The sequence below is a fragment of the Vollenhovia emeryi genome, unplaced genomic scaffold (genome assembly GCF_000949405.1).
Source record: "Vollenhovia emeryi isolate VEMERY1.0 unplaced genomic scaffold, V.emery_V1.0 DF939141.1, whole genome shotgun sequence".
NCBI classification, from domain to species: Eukaryota; Metazoa; Arthropoda; class Insecta; order Hymenoptera; family Formicidae; genus Vollenhovia; species Vollenhovia emeryi.
The window spans coordinates 1941665-1963184 of NW_011967225.1; the positions used below are offsets into that span (position 1 = coordinate 1941665).

The following is a 21520-nucleotide window of genomic DNA, read 5'->3' on the forward strand; positions in this document are numbered from 1 at the left end:
ACTTTGATGGAGTATTTCTTCCTTATTTGTCAAAATTCGGGTGGGTTATTTCTTATCTTTGCATATTTTCGCATTTGTGCGAGAGCCTTCGATGGCGAGAACACGAATCGGGTGAACTTTGATTAGTCTTTGATAAGCGATCGAGCGGTTTGTTTCCAAGATAAATCACTCCCGCGAGTTCGTTAAATTTAAATTAGGGTAAGCAGAGTTTTGCGCGTGAAATGTAATGATCTACACGTATACAGGGTGTCCTGAAATTCGCGAATCAAAAAACCATAGCAAGAATGTCGTCGAAAAAATAAATTAAAAAGTTATTTGCCATTTTTCGTTCCGAGCAGTAGTTTTTTTTTAGATAAAAAGGTTCAACGGTTGAACGGAAACCTGTCTGTGAGTCGCGCGTCGATAGTGTTAGTGCACTAAACTATCGACGCGCGACTCACGGACAGGTTTCCGTTCAACCGTAATGTATGATTGGCCTGTTTTGAACCTTTTAATCTAAAAAAACTACTGCTCGGAACGAAAAATGGCAAATAACTTTTTAATTTATTTTTTCGACGACATTCTTGCTATGGTATTTTGATTCGCGAATTTCAGGACACCCTGTATAATTTAAACTATGTCGTAAACGTGTCACGTAAACAATGAGTAATTCATGAATCATGGAGCGATCATGAATCGATTCACATTTCGTCAGCAAGTATCGGAAATGAAAAAATATTTTTATATTAGTATAATGTTTCTCTTATATCACCGTACGGTTAATTAAAAATAAATTATAACCGAGATGCATCTAATTTAATATCTAAAACTATTTACTTTTAAGTTTACTGTTAGCGAAAGTGCGTCTCAAAAAATCAATTAGTCAGTCAGTTAATTTATAGCAATTCACATTGCTTGTATTGTCCACGTGAAAAGATTCGTAACATTATGCCTTTTCAAAAATCCATCAAACGTTTACCTTCCATGCGTCGTCAGAGTTTTCGTTCTTGTTTGTGCAATACCAGAGTTTTAGGATCGTCAGGTATGATTGCGCGTAGGAATAAATCCACGCAATAAATATATGACGCAATTTATCGTGCGCTAAAACTGAAACAACAGTTACTAAAATGTTATATATTTATCCACTCGAGTATTGCGAATCCTTTTTCTCCGGCTCAGCATTGAGGATCACGGCAAGATGTTTACAAGAACATAAAAACTTTATTGTGGTCCACAGTATCAGGTATAACGGTTACACTTGCGGAAAATATCTGGATGTTGTATCGCTAGTAAGTTGAAGGATCACACGAGAATGTACGGCGCATAATCTCGATGAGCGAACTGCCAATACGCCAGCAGATTGGCAACGAATTCGATCGAAATTTGCTAAGTAAATTGAAATCAGGCCGCGTCTCGATTAAGCTCGTGTTTCACTGGCAGATGGTTGATTAGATTTCTGCCATGCTTCAGCTGCGTTCGGCGTTGCAAATCCGAGGAACGTTGGAGTGCATTTCTCTTTCCCCTTTCTCGCCCACTCGCACGCGAGAGAGCACGACGCTCGAGATCTGCAATGCCGAACGCAGCTTTCGTTTGACGAATTTTGGTGCATTTCCGTTAGTATTTTTCCAACAGCATTGCATATGCCAGATATACAATGATCTTGCATCAAATATGTAGCTTCTTTGTTAGAAACTTGCAGCAGACACTTGGCAGAATTTGTTCTCGACGGACGTAGCTGTCCAGAATCTTGCTTCGATCAAACGTTTTCGATGGCTCCTTCCCTCTCGATCGAGATGACGATATTATGCGGTTTAACTCACTGCGACAATCGCTCTCGTGATGATCCATAACGAAAAAATACAGAAAACATCGACACTGGACGGACTATACACTTCCGAGACTGACAAAGGACGTACCTAGCAAGTTGATTTAAAATAGTAATGTAATTTTACAAAATGCTACATTTATTCACTCGCGAAAATGCTACACGTATTTACAAGATCGACTAATCGTGACGAGCGAGGGCACGCGCAATTTTCGCCGCAGACGCTGCATAAACGAATTGACTCGAAGCACATCGCTATTAAATGTTTTCTCGAACTCAAGAGATTAGGCTTAAGTTTCCAGTCGGAAGAACTAGGAAGAGTCGTGACGTAGTCCCTAATCGACCCCGTTTGCTTAACTCGGTCACTCCCCTTCCGCATAATCCCCGGAGAAAGCGCAATTAGGAGAGACCAATGTACTTCTGACGATCGCACTACTTTATTAGCAACACTAGTATAATTCTCCTCTGCCTAACTACTGAGGGGAGGCGAGGGCCCCCGTATTTACATGACTTATTCGGAGTCGCAATTAAATCTGTTTCCGAATGCTATTTATTCGGCAGGGAAAAATTGTGTACATTGCGGAATTAAGTGGAGTTAAAATCGTATACCTGACTTTGACGCTGAAACGCGAGACCGAGGTCCGAGATATTCAAAAGTGCATCGAATTATATTATGCAAAACGTTACTTTCTCATCGTCGGTATCACCGTCATCGCATTATTTTCTCTGAAACGTGTAACGAAGAAGTGTATGTATATAGGTATCGCATAATTAAGAAATAAATACGGTAAGAACACAAGAATACTTCGGGGTAGCAACAAACGCGTGCAATTGCTCAGGCACGGGAGCAAAACGTCAATGTATAATTTCGATCCAAGCACTTTAGGGCTGTCCGAGTCGACGTCGCGCCGACGTCGATTTCGGTTAGCGAGGTTTTCTCTCCGTCTATATTTACAAGTAGAAAGTTTACAGTCTGGAGAGAGAGAGAGAAAGAGAGGCGGCGATTAAACGCTAACCGGAGTCACTGGACCCGAAATGCCGGTTTCGTGCGCCGTGCGTGCCACGACCGACCGATGTATCAGTCTATATCACAGAAACGGAACTCTCCATTTCGCTCGCAGTCTTCTTCTCGTCGCCATCGTCGCCGTCGCCGCGGTCGTCGACCTGTTCGCCGGGGACTAGAGACGCGTCCTTCGATAGGATCAAGGAGTCCTGGCCGATAGGCGCGGCGGCCTCGACTAGATTTTCGACGGACGCCGTCGTCGTGGGTTCCTCGTGGCAGAAGCTTCTGCGCAGGGACTGCTGCGTCCTCGCGGTGCCCCTGCGTATGCTGCTGCGCAACAGGTTCGCCACGTCGGCGGCCGTCAGGGCGTGCTGCGCGGCGACGGTGGTCGCGCACGACCGGCGACCGCGGTCGATCGTCGAGTGGGCGCGCTCGATCGCGCGCGATCTCCCCGCGATGCCGATTCTGCTGGTGCGGTCGATGGTGTTCGGCCGATGACGGCGCTCGACCACCGAGGTGTCCACGCCGTGCCGGCTGCCGCCGGTATTCGTTACGTCCGGCCGCAGCTCCGACAGCACGTGGATCGCGACTTGATCGCGCGACACGTGCGTGCCGCTCTGGTTCATCTCCACCAGGACGGTCGCGTAGTCCGGCGGCGGCGGCTGCAACGCCGGCCTCTGCCGCGGCCCGCTGCTCTCCCCCAGAACGTTCGCGATCCTCCGCACGCTCCGCCGGAAGCTCTGCCGCAGCATCTTCGCGATCCGCGCTCCGGTAGCCGTGGTGTAGCTCGGCGGGGGTGTATACTTCGGTGGCGGATCCTCGAAGGGTATTTCCGTGGTCGCGGCGGGTAAGATCCCGTTCCCGTGCAGGCTGGTGCCGGTGTCGTTTCCAATTTGGGTCTGCGCGTCGCGGGGATCCTCCGGCTCCAGCGGTGGCCGATAAAGCAATTGAATTCTCTGCAAAGATCAGATTGTCTCAGTCACAATGTAACTCGGTACACTTGACGCACATAAAAAAAACATGTGTGTTTATGCACACTTTACTTATTGCACCGTTACGCATGTTTACTTGCAGTAAAAAATTTGTCATGCACGAGCATATATAAATATATAGTATTATATAAGATTATACATCAAGTAGGTCCGTACATAGTTTTACATTGGATATTTTTGTGTAATTCTATACAATTCTACACAGCTCTATATAATTATAAATAAGCAATTTTTCATATAAAAGCGCGTATAAATCTAGAAAATGATACAGACTGTGTAGAATTGTATAAAATTAGATATAGAAATATACAATGTAAAAATATCTGTATGGAGACATACTTGATGCATATTTTTATATAAATCTATATACTTATTCGTGTTCGTGCATGAAAAATTCTTTTACTAGGCTTATACTATATTAGCGACTAATATTATATTAAAGAGCAATGTCGTTGCAACACTTGTACAATATTACTGCAGAAAGCATGTAAAACTTACGCCGTTACATTGTTCACAGTGATTTATTGTTACTTCCACCTGTTCGCTCTATTGTCAGCAAGAACAGAAAGACAGTGTAAAAGATATGTTAGTCATTAGTAGCGTACGCTAGTAGCATTGGTACAATGGTATACAGGATGTCTGTAACAATCGCCTTTCGTGGACAGAATGGGTTAAACTGAATGGAAAAATTCCCGTGGACTTTTATCGATTAAATTCTCATTGAGTATTGAACAAATCGCAATACAGTCGAGAACAATTCCATCCATATTAACCCACGCTATCTGTCCACGAAAGGCAATGCGATTATTCTCCAGCCACTCCGTATAATAAAAAATTGTGCCACTGTAGACAATTACAGAAAAAGCATTTGATATATGTAAAAACATAATCGCAAGCTTGACCCTTGCCGTTCGCGCCATCATCCTTAGTAGCACAATATATTGGCGCAATATTGAGAAATAATGTAAATCTAGGCCGGTATTCATAGTCAAATCTTATATATACAAGACCGTCTTAAGATTATCTTTAGATACTTCACAGCCAATGAAATGTTCCATACATTTCCAATATTCTTTCTGCATTGTTAAATTATGGCCAATGCGCTTCCAATATAAATCTAATATTATATAATTATTATCGTGCAATATTTACATTTATTCCATAGCCAATATTCGCTTTACGTTGAACAATATCGGCCAATGCATTTCTAGTATAACCGACATTGGGCCAATATTTAGCCAATGTTTAGCCAATGCACTGTGCTACTAGGGATCGTTCGATAATTATTTCTAAGCAACAGTTGCTTTTACACCCTTTGTTAATTGCGAGTTTTCTCCGGCGAGGATAATAAAATACTTGAGGTTTACGCGACAAACAAGAAGACTCACGTCAAATATATCAGGTGGCCCGCTATTCAGGTATCGACAGGTCTGTATGACAGCCACCGCCGGTATCACGAGTATCGGTGTCAGCTGAATCGCCGCGCCGAGTTGCCTTGCCCACACAGCCCAGTAATCTTTGTCCGTGCGACGATAAGAGTACAGTTCCCGGAAGTCGCTGCTCTTGAATATTGTGATACTCAGAACCTGTGGAGTACAATAACGATGAGGCGCGCCCGTGCGTGACTGCGACCCGTGTGTGATAGTCTCGTTGCGTCTAATAGAAATTGCCTTACTATCAATGTGACAGGAAGCACGACGTTCCACGTGAAGGAGAGGAGAGGACCGGCCCAGTACCTGAGGCATTGCCCGGTCGGCGAAAATAACTCGGTGACGACCGCGTCGCCGGTGTGCGGACGTCCGCGCACCGCGAACACGGCGGCGATTTGCATTAGATACAGAACAATTATCCACCATACCCCGCCGACGGTGTAGTCGAGATAGTACACGACATAAATACCCAACTGCGAACATACACGATAATACATAATGAAAATAAGATCTGAGTGGTACTTTTATTTAAATAATTACGACAGTACGTTTAATAATAAGTGTTTTTTAAGTTACCTAATTGTGAGATGATAATTAGATAATAATTTTGTCATTACTACTATCGTTAAAAGTACCGGCGTAACAGTTTGTTGAAAGTAATCGCTGATTAAGCTACTAATGACATTGTCGAAGCACTTGTCCTTATATCCTTCACTTGTATATCCAAAAACATAACGTTATTCTTCGTATAACCGGAGTGTCTGCTCAGCGTAGTGTGAGGGATAAACATGTACAGCCCAGATTCCTTATCGGGATCTGAATCATCCTTATCTCGACCCACGGTCTTGACGATTTTTCTAATATCGTTCGCGGGATTGTCCTGGTCTCGTAAGATCACGACAGCTCTGAGCACGCAGGGCCAGTCCAGCAAGGGATCCCACTTTCCATTCTCCACGCGCAGACACCCGATGATGTGGCGGTCCTTCCACTGCCCCTTGCCGTTCAGAAATAATTCCATTCTCAGAGTATAACCGTACTCCTTGTTGTAGAATATCGGGCTGTGGAGCGCGCAATCGCTCTCCCTCGCCTCGTTCATCTTCTCTTTGTAACGATCGAATCGCCAGATAATACGGCCGTTCGTCGAGGTGTTCTCCGCACCTTCGCAGGAACACGAACTCAACGACGGTTCCGGTCTACAGCTCTCCATGATTAGCTCTTCGATATATTTCAGATTCTCCTTCATTTGAAACTTCAGGCCCTTTATCTCCGTTTTCCGCTTGGCCACGCTCTCCGAGTGCCTGCGGATTTCTTCCGACAAACTGTTCATCTTCTCTGACAAAGCGTCATGCTTGGACGTTAATTCCCTCGTGTTCGTACATCTCATTTCCAATTCCAATTTCAAATCGTTGACACGTTGCGAATGTTCCTGCCATATATCGCACGCGCGTATGCTCTCCTTGGCGACGAACGTCTTCAGGTCTTTCAGTTCCTCAAACCAATCGTTAGGCGCGCACACGTGCTTGCTTTGCTCATCGGTCAATTCGCCCTCCAACAGTTTCAGCTGCTCGGATATTTGTCGTAAATTCAAGGTAGTGCAGTGCTGCATATCGTCGGTGATCATCTCCAAACTATTCAGCCTCCGATTCAGCGCTGCGTGGTTGCCGCGAGATTCATCGACCGCTTCCTCGATACTCAACTGTAACGCGGCGAGAGATTCCTGCTGCGAGTGCAGCAAGCTCAAGTTTCTAGTGAGATCACCCTGCAAACGAATCCTCTCCTTTTCCCCCTGATCGATAGCTAAACGCAATAACGTTAGTATCGAGAAGACCTTTTCTTTCCACACCGAGTCTTGGATGTCTCTTATTTGGCTGTTCCTCGTCGACGTTTTCTTGTTGCACGCCTCGTTCTCGTGTACCTCCAGGTTTCTGCGCGGAACGTAAACCCCGCATTTGTTGGGACATTCCTCCAGGACCGCCGCGCAATGCGTTATATGTTCCGTCAAATACTTCTCTTCCAAAAATTCGTTGCAAAAGTAGCAAGGCACGCTGCGACGCACTACCGTGTGGACGTTATTACTCATCTTCCCGTTTTAATACGGCCACGCTTGCGATACTAATGCCGGCGCGGACTAAAATTAAGTGCTGATAACAATTCTCTGGACTGAAAGATTGTGCGCACTATCTGATAAGAGTCGTGGGGATTCGAAGACAGAGATAATGTTACAGATATATCCAGGATACACATAGCTGTGTCATGCGTATCGTGTTAATATACCATGTAAACTTAAAAATGCGCTATCTCTCTGTGACGTACACATATAATTAGTAATATAAATATTTGCGTGTTCGGGCATAATCGTGTTTTCTACACGGAGAGAATTGCCTTTTTAAAAATTTATCTTGAAAATTATGTAATCGTGGGACAATGTGGCATTTCGACGAATTTTATGAGAGTCTTTTGAAATTTCACCAGTAATTATACTTGTTGTTAGCATACATTTTACTAATATACATAGTAACATCCCAGTAAGAAATGATTCGTCGACCGATATCGAAAAGATGTCGAATCGACACCTTCAAATTGATGTCGATGCGACATCGTTTCGACATCGATCGACGAGTCATTTCTCACTGGGATAGTACTAGTACACTTAGTATACATGTTACAAGTGAAATGTACGGTACATTTTCGAAAAAAACTCTCAGAAAGTTCTTCAAAATGCCACGTTGTCCCACGATCGCATAATTTTCAGGATAAATTTTAAGAGAAAATTCTCTCCGTGTATCAAGTAATACTTTTAGATAAGTAAGACGATAACTTTATCGAAAACTTATCATTGTCAATTTGTCAAGCGATTACGAAGAATTCCACTGTACCTCCGTAGCCATGGGTAATCCGAGTATGTATGCGCAAGCACAGCTAAAAAAGGTGATCGTGGTCTCCCAGAGCTTCATCATTTTCGTATTGATCGCCATTATACCGGTTATTACGCAGTGCCAGATCGCCAACTAAAATATTAACAAAACTTTCATGCATTGTCACGATTACATATTCGCCATTAAAAATGTCGGCTACATTTTCTTTTTAATATTCGCATATTGGTAGGAACTTATTTGTAATATCGCTTTCATCGAGCAGGAGGTAAAGCGCGTGTACCTGTTGTGCAATCCCGAATAAGATAAGAATGAAGTAAAATAGAACCGCCCAGAACGGCGACACCTGCTCGGCGCCCAACAATGCCAGCGTCGAGGGCACCAATTCAGTGGCGAGCCGTAACACCTGGTACCCGGACTCCGTACTCGTGTCCGCGCCAGGTCGTGTTACGCGCTCGCCAAGGAGAAACGATGCGTGAGACATGAATCTCTCCGGCGTGTTGCTGTACCCTTGCGGTGCCGGTTGACTGGCGAGCATCATAAACGTGTACGATGATATTCTCTCTGTGAAATCGTCCGAGAATGATTGACTTGGGCGGACAACGCGAACGGTCCGTATTATTCGGCAATAGAAAACGACGGACGTGCTTACCGAAAGAACTCGTAGAGTAGAAGTAACCGTGATGCCTGAGGATTTGTACGCAGGTATTCGCTAGGAAAGCCGCGAGGAGGAGAACCACAAACGTCAGGATTACCACGAGGCTAGTGTCCCGCTGCAGGAGATGCTTGTGCTTGTTGTGAGCCGCTATCTGAAAGTGGCGATATTGTAATAAGCCGCTACCGATTGTCGCGTTTAAGTGTTACGACCAGTCGAGGAATAATCATAGGGGAAAACGAGGTTGCGCTCCTGTTAAATAATCATCGTACGGATAGGCGGCGATACCTGCATAGCGGCCGCGCCGAGCAAACCCCATGTGAGGAAGACCTCGTTCGAGGCAGCCACCCATGACTTCCCGTTAATAAAGAATTCGTTCCAAACGGTGGCGGGGAAAAGTTGGTGTATCGAGCCCGGCGGGGTGAGTCCAAGCAGCTTTGTGCAGAGGATTAACGTGCCGAACACGGGCACCAGCGTGAACACGTACACAACTTTTCCGTAGGATCGCAGTCCTGAATTAAAATAAGAACGACAATTGATTGAATCTCTCGTGGTGCACGTTGAACGAGCCCGCATGTATCGTATAAGATATGTAGTGACAAAATTCTTCTCCCTCTACCGTACACAGGGAGGATTTTCTCTCAAAATTTAGTTTGACAATCGTGTAATCGTGGGGCAACGTGGCATTTTGAACGACTTTATGAGAGTTTTCTGAAATTTTACCGTACATTTTACTAGCGAAATGTATATACCAAGTACAGTTACTGATAAAATGTATGGTGAAATTTCAAAAACTCTCATAAAATTCTCCAAAACGCCGTGTTGTCCCACGATCTTTGGAATAAATTTCAAGAGGAAGTTCTCTCCGTGTATCGCACATGAATATAAAAATACTCGTTTATATTAAAATTCATCATTTGCCCACGACTAGATCTTTCTCTTATACGAAGGCGTTTTCGTGTAAAATTTGATACGATATGTGCGACGTTAAAAAAGGGGCTGTCGAGAAGCCAGCGGGAGAAATTAAATTCATGAAAACTCACCTTTGCTCAGTGAAACGAATACGATCATCCACACGACGGCTAGATTGAAGGCCACCTGGAACTTCAGCGTGACGACACCGGGATTAGCCTCATTCAAGTGGTGTCTTTGCAGCACCACACCGCTAAAGTAATCCGGAACAGTCTCGCATAATTTGTACGAAGCGGTGGTGTTGTGCGTGGGACGGCTGTCGCCTCGATAGAGAAGAAACGGCTCCGTCCATCGATACCTATCCTGCTTCGTTATGAACGAATCCCTGCAATCAATGTACCACGCGTTTTGTCCCACTTGATCAATGCAGCATGGCATTATTTCGATATTGCGTGTAGGCGAGGTGCCTGGTGACTCGAAGGAGGCATTGAGATCATCGCGTCGAGATCGCACAAATATGACGCGCGTATATCAGTCTGGCACTATTTCTAGGCCCGCGGTGGTTTATTATTATTCCTTCTCGACCTACTAAACTTAGGACTTGCGTGAAAGTCGAGTTTGTCCGTTAAATTTCATCGGAATTTACGGTGACACCGGTCAAATATGTTATTAACATAAACAAAATCGCGCTCTCTAAAATTCGTGGAGTGAAAATACTGCCATGGAGTGAAATGTTTACTCCATTGGAGTTAATATTCACTCCGTTGGAGGAAATATTCACGCCAATAGGGTGAACATTTCGCTCCATGGCAGTATTTTCACTCCACAAATTTTAGAGAGCGTATTTAAAAATAGTAAACATGAGTGTAAAATAGAGTGGTCGGCAGTTTATGTGAATGTAAGATAACGTTTACACGAATAAACATGTATGTTAGCGCGTCATGTAACATTGTATGCCGAATCAATACGAGTTAATTGGCACGTGGTAATTTGCGCTCTTTGATTTTGTCAAAAAGCGCTCCGCCGGCGAATTAACACGAGCGGCAAACAACGAGTGCGAACTCGACGAATATGCCCGTTCACGCTATTCGCGTGTGAAGAGGAAATTCATCATCTGCGCTGATTCGCCGGCAGAGTGAAATTTTTCGACGCAACTGAAGAACGCGAATTACTACGGGGAGAGAATTTTCTCTTAAAATTTATCCTAAAAATTATTATATGTGATCGTGGGACAACGTGGCATTTTGAAGAACCTTACGAGAGTTTTTTTCGAAATTTCACCATACATTTTACTAGTAAAAGTACACCAAGTATAATTACTAGTTGAATGTATGGTGAAATTTCAAAAGACTCGTCAAATTCTTTGAAATGCTGTGTTGTCCCACGGTCACATGATTTTCAGGATAAATTTTATGAGAAAATTCTCTCCGTGCACCAACCAGTCCACTCGTGAGTCGCGAACTGTGTAGAGGATCTATTTCGATGAACTATCAACTAACTTATAATTTCCTATTCAACAACGTAACTGTATAACTCACGTTACATTACATTTATACTGTTTGGTGAACGGAGAGAATTTTCCTTTAAAATTTATCCTGAAAATATTGTAATCATGGGACGACGCGGCCATTCGAAAAATTTTATGAGTTTTCTGAAATGTTGCAATACATTTCCCTAGTAATTTTGTTAGTATACATTTTGCTAGTAAAGTGTGTGGTAAACTTCCAAAAATTCCACTCCACTCTCATAAAGTTCTTCAGACTGTCATGTTGTCCCACGATCACATGACTTTCACCATAAATTCGAAGAGAAAATTCTCCCCCTGTGAGAAATTACAATATTGATGTTATGCAACTGCCAGTTGGTGTTCACCGGGCGATCGCGAGTAGCGCGTAGCTTACTGTCGGCTTTAAACGATGCTTTCGCGTTGTCAATCTACCTGAAGTACACGAACATCCACGACACACCCACTATGCTGTAGATACCGATGAAGGCCTGCGCGGTGAGCAGGGCTATCCCGACGCCCTGAAAAAGCGGCGATATTCTCCACATATCCACGGAACCGGCCGCCAATCTTTGTCCGAGACATACTTGTAGCGTCAGCAGCGGGATTCCCAGCATGAGGGACAGGATCATGAACTGTATAATAAAGTTCGCTGTAAAAAAAGAAGAACAAAGAGTGAGAACGAGAGGATTAAAAGAAGCAAGTTGCAAAGTGAAGGAGAATCCCGTGTTTCAGGGACGGAGAAAAACGTCGCACGATCGCTCGCTCGCACGAGGAACGTCGCTGTGCGTCGAGCGTGGGTAACCGACCGTTTCTCCTCTGTACAGATCGATCATTATTCTCGCAAATAGCCGCGGAACTAATTGTTCCGAGATTATTCGAGGAGGGAGGGAGAGAGAAACACACGCCGCGGTATGAATTATTATCAACGGCGCGGTAATCTCGCCGGTCGTTCCGGAAGGCCTCGTTTAGCGCTGGCGCCGCGCAGCATCGTCGAGGATCTACCGTTTCGCGGGGCCGAGGCCCGGGTTCGCCAACAGCCGCTTGACTTCAATTTTAAGCTCACTCGTCTAAAAATCAATCAGTGACTCTCTATAAGTCAATCAGTGGATTATCACCGATTGATTTTCAGAGAGCAATTCATCCTTCGTCCCTTTTCGTCTCCTCAGAAGCGAGTTAAGCTAGGGTCAAAGTTAAGCAACGCTGACGAAATCGATCCCGATAGATGTGTGATATAAATTTCGCCAGTCACGAATAAATATCGCGTTTTTTCGAAAACGTAATCCGTCCCTCCTTGTCTCTCCCTTGAGAGCGTTCCGTTCCGCGAAAATTCACGCGCGTCAAAAGTTTCCTTTACACCATCTTCGCGAGAGGGAATTCGTGTGTGGAACATTGACAGATTCCTCGTGAGAGGGTTCGCGGTATTTCTGTGGCTAGGGCGCGCTCACCTCCGAACTGCACGCTGAGAATGGCGAATCTGCTGATGTTAAAAAGTCCCAGAGTGCAGCCGAGGCACGCGAGGGTCGAACTGAGGGCGTGAGGCCACTTCCCCAGAGGATTCTCGTCCTCGTCGTCATCCTCGCCCCTGTCGTTATGCCTGTCGGCGTCCCTCTGTCTCTCGCATACCCTGGAATCGACACGAGAATGCACGATTATTAAGAGTAATTAAAAAGCAGGGTTGGGAAGTGACTCGTTACTTGTAACGGAGTTACAAAGTAACTTTGCGAAATTGCAGTTACTTTTTTTTTGTAACTCTAACTTAACTTTGTTACTTTCTCGCCATCTGTAACTGTAACTTAACTCAGTTACATTAATAGTTACTTCATATATTTTAAACCTCCATGACATGCCTCAGTTGTCGAATTGGTGAGACGCTCGCCTAGACTCTAGGGAAGTCCAAGTTCAAACCCTAGCTGAGGTAATAGTTTTCGCAATAAATTTCTTTAATTAGAATTTGCCAGGTAGGGTCGTTTGACAATTTTTCTACATTGGTTAATAATGTACTGGCGTTACATAATTCTTTAGATATTTGTTCTCTTGTGAAAAAAATGAATATAATTAAGCAGTGTACTAAAATAACGTACTGATGTATAATAACGGCATTGGGGATAAAATTATCCAATCGATAATTGTACAACGACAGTCGCGTTGAAAAATCTCAATAAAATGAGATATTAAGTATTATATTAATAAAATAAACCTTGAATCCCGCATCTGTATTCGATAAACCGCGAAGTCTCATACGAGATAATATCAGTTTATTTTAAAAATAGCGTTCAATTTTTATTTTCATGCTTAAAGGAGGGGAAGCGCACGAAAGCAGATTAATCGCCAATTGACGCAACAGATCTCATTTACGTGCCGTACAATTAGCGATTGCGCGACGTCACGATTCCATAGACCGCGTTGATCCGCGGCCGAAACCAGGCCGTGCGCAAAGTTTATCGCGTGCCGCCCGCGCCGTCTTAATACGGAAAGGGCGTTATCGCGCCTTATCGCGAACTTGTCCGTCTGATCCCACAGAGACGGGGGATCTGCCCGGCGAAGCGTTCACTCTGCGCGGAGGACAAGCGTTGTCCGCGCTAAAATTAGCGAAAGAGATCCTTGTATCCCCGGGTCTAATCGCCGTGTAACGAGTAATCGCGCGAGGTGGTAGAGACCCTCGTAAATCCAATAAGGTCGCCGAAGATACACGAAGAGAATCAACAGCGAATTACGACCCGATGCGCTCCAACGTGTACTTAACGTGATTATCCCAACGGAGGTTTAAATCACGCGCGACGCGGCGGACACACCCGGTAGACCGGCGCGGTAATGCCGATAACAGATCGACCGTCAGATCAGTACCGTTATCGCGGAGATGGAAAGGCAAAATAGGAGAGATGGAGCGTATCGTTGCGCGTCAGAGCGGAGATTTCTCCGCTCCGAGGAGCCTCGCCGTGCGGGAGCTACGTCGATGCCATGCGTCATCGCGCAGCTTCAAACGGGCTCGGGCTGCGTTATTTATTAAACAAACGTCGAACAAATCTTTCCGCTTCTACACACGCGTTTGTTTCTCTCTTTTATTACGGGGAGAAACGGAGAATCGCTCAACTGTACGAAGACTGCGATGCTGGGAACTGTCACGCGCGATTTCTATTTAATATAATTCTGTTGGTTTGATTTGCAACCAGAATTTTTCGAGGATTACAATTTACGCCGACTCGTCGAGGCGTCGAGTCGGCGCAGCCAAAGCGTAAGATATGGAAAATAAAAAGTGCATCTTTTCAACAGTAAAATTTAGTAAAGGTATCTTGAATTAACGCACATGGTTCCTGGCGTGGCTTTAAGCAATAAATTTCATGTCTGTAACAGCCACGGTCCTCGCTTTCGAGAGACTGGACGAAACAGGCTTCTGAATAGCCTCAGGTTTTGTGTGCCGCTTCTCCGCGGTCTATGAAATTTGCCGGGCCATTGTCGGGCCGTGCGCTCATTAACGCTATTCTCCCGAAACACGATGCGCGTGTTACGCACAGCTCGGGAGGAAATGCAGCGGAACGCTCAAGTTTGAACTCACATAACACAATTGTCCGGGTATCCAGATTTTCCACGTTTCACTTTAGGGCGGATTTATTAATAAGATAATGAGCGATCGTTAGTTTATATCGTTGTTAATTTAGGAAATGATGAGGGAACACGCGATGTATTCTGTACATATCCCGTTTTACAATTAATTTAACATCGCGAACCGGAGCCATCCTTTCTCGCTAATAATAAAATGATTTTGGTCAATGCCCACTGGACATTAGTTGACATTGGTGTACAAGATTTTGGTCAGCGGTTTTCCCCTCGGCCCAAGCTAATGCCCAAAAAGTGCCTAGTAATAAATATCACCGTACGCTTTACTAGTAGAATGTATGGTAAAATTTAAAAAAAAAAAACTCTCAGGTCTTCAAAATGCCAGGCTGTCCCACGATTACACGATTTTCAGGGTAAATTTTAAGAGAAAATTCTCTCCGTGTGCCAGAGACATGCCTAGCAATTGTATAGCTGTATGATAGTTTACATAATACGCAGATAATACGGTCTTATCGATCATTTATACCGCGAGCTTACTATTAAACTCGGTATACAGGGTGAGTCATAAAGGCTGTCCCAATTTTTTATCATAAGAGGTGAATTACCGATCGCAACTGTAGCCAACTCGGAAAAAAAAACAGATAAAATCTCGTTCTACATGTTTCAATCATGTAATATCTAATTACATTTCTCGAGAAATAATTAGGTATTACATGAATGAGACATGTAGAACGAGATTTTATCTATTTTTTCCCCGAGTTGGCTACAGTTGCGGGGTCGGTAAATCATTTCTTATGGTAAAAGGTTGGGACAGCCTTTACGACTCACCCTGTATATAATATTGTTATCTTGTGATTCATTGTTATCTGAATATTCAGTGCGAATTGCATATTTCCATGAACGGCCGATGAATAATGCATCGCCGAATTATTCAATTGTTTAATACCGAATGCGGTTGCTTGCACTAGTGCGCACTGAGTGCACACTAAGATTTGTTTACAGTCAATTATATTTGAGGATCGTCTTAAATATCCCTTGAAATATTTCTCAGCCAGTAAAATAATCTGTATAGCATCCATACGGATCAAGTTTTGGCTAAATACTCTTTGAGAATGTATTTAAGACAAAGTTAAGTGTAAAAATTGACCATAAACAGGCCTTGGTGCGCACTCAGTGCGCACTGGTGCAAGCAACCGAATTCGCTATACGTCTCCGCCGATTACTAATTAGATACAAACACAAAATGTCAGTTTAACATTTAACTCGAGGTCTACGGTTCCGTTTAGCCAAACAGAGAATTGATATTTAAGCGCGGACGTTGTCTCTACGGGCAGTTAACTCTGATGAATCTTTACGAGCGTTATTTGCAGTATTCCGCGAAAGAGCCCTAAAGATCGCGAACGTCGGCGCGGGATTATCGGCTCGGCATCGTCGACACGATATGACGAGGAGTACCGAGAAGCGGGCGAGGTCTTTTTCTTTTTAATAATTGACGTCACGGATATTTCGAGGAGCACGAAACGCGTAAGGTCCGAAGGCCGTTAAAAAAGCGAGGAGGTGACAAAGGGTGGACGGGTCCGAAGGAGAAATCGATACGTCGTGGTCACCGCTAATGACCGCGAACCCCGAACGGCCCTCTCAACCGATGCCACTCGCGATTAGGCGCACGCGAGCCGCCACACACTCTTGACACGATAACCACGCGGGTCCTCCTTTCCTCGTTCTCGCCCCGCTCGCCCCGCAGCCCCCGGGAGTGCTCCGACCCGGCTCGAATCCGTGCCCGATTTCGCGTGGGTCAGTCCGTTCGATCGAGGCCTGGCCACTTGGAAGAAAATATCCCGCGAAACAGTTGAACCGGTAAATCGTGGGACCGCCGGTGTCTCGACCCGATTACTCGACTACGACTTCAAATCGCGTGCCAATCAAATGCCGAAAACGATCTTTCGTCATGCGGCATCGATGCAATTTGTACACATATTTGTACACGACTTCTACTTACTACTAGACCGCTATCTTCGAGCTGAAAAGCGAGGCAAGAGTTCCGCCATGTAACAAAATAGTGTATCACTGACAGACCGATGTACACATATTACTTTATTTACCTGACAAGACATGGCGGAACTCTTGCCTCACTTGTCAGCCCGAAGGTCTGGTAGTATACAGAAGTTTGTGTTCGCACGCTGAGGGAAAAAAGTGGTGAATTAAGAAACATTTCTTGATTCAACTATATGCGGTGATGACGGGCTGCCAAGCAAATATTTATAAATTCATAACAATTATAAAGATAAAATAAGATAAAACAAGGTAAATAAGGTAAAACAATATAATAAGATAAGATAATGCCCACTGGGCATTACTGGGCATTGGTGTACAAGATTTTGGTCAGCGGTTTCCTCCTCGAGTATATGTTTCAATAAATCGCCGTAAGTTTAACTTAAAAACATATATATTTGAACTGAAGAAATACTGCCAACTAAACGTATCTAGTCATTTCAATAACTTTTTTTCTCAGTGCACACCGCTGAAACCATCAATTATTAGTTGTCGCGAGAATTAGTAAAATCCGAATATGTAAACCGGATTTGTGAACTTCTAACGACGGGATGGCAGAGATTTTATAATGTAATTCGGGATATCTCTTGGCATTTTGTTTTCAATCTTTGTTTGTTCGCCTTTGCGCCTGTCTAGAAAGTGATGAGTCTCGTTCGACAGAACTGACTCAAAGGTTTCGCCATGCGCAGGATTATTACTTATTTAGAAGACAGGGCATTTCTGTTAGCCGTGTTTATCGACTTTTATAGGAAAATAGCTATATTGAACGCTCGCTCACAAGAGTCTTTGATAAAATCCATAAAACCTGTCAAGGCGAGCGCGTCATATTAGGAGTCTGGGTGATTTCAATGACATTGTCTAGCAAGGCTGGAACACATATGCAGAGAACGAACTGGTCCTTGATCAATTAGAAACGCCGTTTAGTATCCGTATTCCGCGGCGTGTGATAGTTACATTATATTGGTGAACCAGTGCAGTAAGCTAGAATGAGAAAGAATATACTTGTCTTACTCTAATTTATCGCACTGGTTCACCAGTGCAGGAACAGAAAACAAACCTATAGTAAATTTGTTTCGTTTCTCGTCGATCCCCTTCTGCGCATCCGACATTTTATTGGCCCAGTCAATGAGAGAAAAGGTGTAGTGTATCAAAGCTACACTGCCACACACGTACAACTACAATACGTACACACACGCGCGCGCGCGCCGCTGAATTTGGACCAAAGACATGGCGGGACACCACGTGATCGGGAACGAAAAGATCAAAGGGCAGAGAGTGAGCATACTTGTTATACTATGCCTGATATATACACTCGATATATAACCTGCCTAACAATTGTTGTACAGATAGGACCCGCTTTACGACGATCCATTTTACGACTTTTCACATTGCAGCTTTTTTATTACTTTAAAATCAGCAATATATATATTTGCGAAAAATTTAGTAACTACGGAACCTACCACGTTTAATTGTCCGTTATAAATTGATCTTCTTTTACGATTTCTCACTTTACGACTCTGCCTTGCCCGAACCTAACACCGTCGTAAAACGGGCCCTACATGTATTTAACACTTTTCATAAAAATGTTTCATATTTTATATGCCATACCTTGCCATTCCGGGACTTCTTAAACACTTTTTACCGAGGGGGAAACCGCTGAGGGCATTGTGGTGTACAGATTTGCGACATTACTGGGCATTTTTTGGGCATTACGTCTTGCTGGGGCATTATAAAGATAAAATAAGATAAAATAAGATAAAACAAGATAAATGAAATAAAAGAAGATAAGATAAAGTAATGCCCACTGGGCATTAGTGGGCATTGGTGTACAAGATTTTGGTCAGCGGTTTCCCCCTCGCTTTTTACTATAATATGTATGTATGCGCACGCGCGTGGCACAAGTGATTCCGAGAGAAACGGAGAAATATTTTAGAGAATAATAGGTACGATAAGAAAAATATGCCTATGGACAAGTGTTTTATTCTTGAAAAGTATAAAGATAAGGCTGATATATATGTGTATGTGTGTGTAAGATGTCTGGCATTATTATATATAAAAGCACTTGACAAAATTTCATACAATGCCACTCATAACAATTGTCAATTGAAGAAGCTGCGCGTTCACAGTGGAAGGAAAAGAGATAGAAAAAAACAAATAGTCGCGCCACAGCTCTATCTCCGTAACTACCAAGAATAAAGCACATGTTCGTGGGAATTAATTTTCTTTTAACGACCCATCATCTCCCACAAATACTTCCGTTTCTTCCCGAATCGTCCTGTATATCTACACACGCTCATATAATCGTGCGCTTTAAATGCCCCTGTTATTTTATGAATCTCATCCGCGGATTTCAAGGATGGATGCACAGCTACGCGGTCTCTCGAGGTCTCGGGGGAAAAAATCGTACCGCGATCGCGGAATACAAACACCCACGTTCCGCGTTTATGCTCACCGGCGTGTCGGTCGGCCGCTTATTCAGGAACGGAATCGATAAATATTTGTATTTACCATGCGATTGAATATTTGCGCAATAAACACGTCTGTATTGTCCTTGGTAAGAGCGCCTCGAAATTCAATGGGTGCGCGAAGTGTATTTCTGCGTCGCGTGTCGTGGCGAAATAAAGGCTGTACAAAGATGCGAGCACACTCACATTTTCTCCAAGTGCGTTTCGTTGAGAAATCCGTTGAAAATCGACGCGAGAACGTAAGAAAAGTGATTACTTCGATGTCCGTCACCGGGTGATCAGACATTAAAAGCGTGTTTTGTTTCTGTAGACGCTAGAATGTAGTCGGCGTGATAACGCGATAATGTCGCGCATGATGTCGACACAATGTTTTCACCAGGAAAATATCAAAGTTTTAACATCGAGATTGTATTGGAGCCTTACGTAATACTGGCTTCGATAACGCAATGTTCTACCCTGACGATACAATGTGATCCTAATTGTAATCGGATCATGGCAGAGAATATGAAAATACGCTCGATAAAAACGCGAAATAATGAATCTGAACATTTCTGTTCAGTCGTTTCCATTAGAAGCACAAATTCCTTAAACTGTGATTTTTCTTACGAAAATACATATTAATATCTATAGTGTCTCTCCCTCCCCAGATAGCACAAAGATGAACATAAGTTCATAGAGAATTCATTTTAAAGAAAACATATAGAATTAGAAAAATGAATATCTGAAGAATTCATGAAGAATTAGTCTCAATCAGTTCGTCTTGAAGTATTCTTCGGAAGTTCATTATAATAAATACTTCGCGATTCAGTACTGTGAATACTTTAAGAATTTATGAGGAATTGTTTGTCATGCGCGAGTATCCGCTAACCGCCATCCGGACGTTCTTGTGCAGCGTGTTACCACGTGCAATATTTTGTGTGCGTAACGTTATGTGCAATTAATTTTGTGCAATAGTTCTATTGTGTAAAAGAAAGAATCGAACGACGAGAACCGAAACGGAAGAATCGAACGACGAGAACTGAAACGGAAGAATCATCCGATTGTCAACGAGCTTCGGTTGAGAGTACCTCACTGTTGAGTGAGAAATTATAATAATGGTGTAATGTTACTGCATATTAAATGTGTACATACATTGGGTAAATATTTTGTAATCCTCTTTGTTCTAACACTATTCCTCTTGAATTCATAAAGTTTACATTTATTGAATTCGAGATGAATACTTTAAGAAGTTGTCAAGAAAACGATTGATGGTGCATGTAACTTCCTCTGTCACTCTTATTGTATTCTTCTATGAATTTCTAAAGAATTACAATTCAGAAAAAAGAAAACTTAAAGAATACTTTGTGAATTCAGTGTGCTATCTGGGATCTCTCCAATAGGAGAAAAAAATTTGTCTGGTGTTGAAGAGGAGGAGACAAAGTTCAGGAAACACATTACGAGAAGAATTATTAATGAATCTATAATTAGCATCACTTCGCGTTGATATTTCCTTAAAGTCTTCTCCTATGTTATATATAGACATTAATAAATGAATATAAAGACGTGTAAAAAAAACCACTCTCAGAGCCTCTGCTATGTTATGTTTCTCGTACACACACACGAACATTTTATACGAATAGTCGCGACATGAGATCAGATATAAATCCATCAATCCTTGTGACCTGAGAAGGAAACGAAGTAACATGTCGTGTCGATCAGGAGTGCTTTGCTCAATCCAGGGTTGGGAAAGTTACTTTATAAAAATATCTAGTTACAGTTACAGTTACCCAAAACGTAACGAATCGTTACTTTGCAGTTACCTTCTTGCAATAAAAATAAAAATGTCAAATCTGCATTTGAATTGTAAAAGCGTCGACAAAGACGTTTATGCGTAAAGGCAAGGCCTAATGCGACCTGTGGAGGTTTAACAAATAAATGAAGTAACTATTAATGTAAATGAGTTAAGTTACAGATGGAGAGAAAGTAACGAAGTTAAGTTAGAGTTACCCAAAAAAAAGTAACGAGTTACTTCCCAACCCTGGCTCAATCCCATATAATCCTCCGATTAATCCGCGGGAGTCAACTCGATAATATTTGCAAGAAGCACGAACCGCAATAGCGAATATGATTCGCATCATATAGCGCTGGAAACGTCAAAATAAACGGCGGCTTTAAAGCCTGATCAATGCGCTCTTTGCAATTTAGAAACATTCTGTAGTCAATGAATACGTATAAAAAATTTGTACAAGCTGACAAATTGCACATTGTACGTTGCATAATTGTACACTGTCGA

At 43.2% G+C, this 21520-nt stretch overlaps 2 protein-coding genes across 3 annotated transcripts in view; both read right to left on the reverse strand.

Annotated features, from left to right (window-relative positions):
• Nucleotides 1–1073: 1073 nt before the first annotated feature.
• Nucleotides 1074–21520, reverse strand: part of LOC105567054 (sodium- and chloride-dependent taurine transporter) — a 28691-nt gene continuing 8244 nt past the window's right edge. Inside the window, exons 2-12 of one of the 2 annotated variants that reach the window (XM_012021588.1) lie at nt 12622–12800; nt 11609–11825; nt 9801–10054; nt 9046–9269; nt 8755–8911; nt 8386–8666; nt 8106–8237; nt 5475–5702; nt 5188–5385; nt 4298–4345; nt 1074–3763 (exon numbers count right to left, since the gene is read on the reverse strand). In XM_012021588.1, coding sequence (XP_011876978.1) covers nt 2888–3763; nt 4298–4345; nt 5188–5385; nt 5475–5702; nt 8106–8237; nt 8386–8666; nt 8755–8911; nt 9046–9269; nt 9801–10054; nt 11609–11825; nt 12622–12800 — 2794 coding nt within the window. In that variant the 3' untranslated portion in view covers nt 1074–2887. The remainder of the gene's footprint in view (nt 3764–4297; nt 4346–5187; nt 5386–5474; nt 5703–8105; nt 8238–8385; nt 8667–8754; nt 8912–9045; nt 9270–9800; nt 10055–11608; nt 11826–12621; nt 12801–21520) is intronic. The other variant, XM_012021589.1, reaches the window with a different exon arrangement.
• LOC105567053 (TNF receptor-associated factor 5) lies at nt 5722–7579 on the reverse strand. The gene has a single exon (XM_012021587.1). It carries the CDS (start codon nt 7307–7309, stop codon nt 5897–5899), a length of 1413 nt encoding a protein of 470 aa, XP_011876977.1. The 5' UTR covers nt 7310–7579; the 3' UTR covers nt 5722–5896.

Bases quoted from the DNA above. Each gene is read 5' to 3' on its own strand.
- LOC105567053 (XM_012021587.1), bottom strand. From the start codon at position 7,309: ATGAGTAATAACGTCCACACGGTAGTGCGTCGCAGCGTGCCTTGCTAC.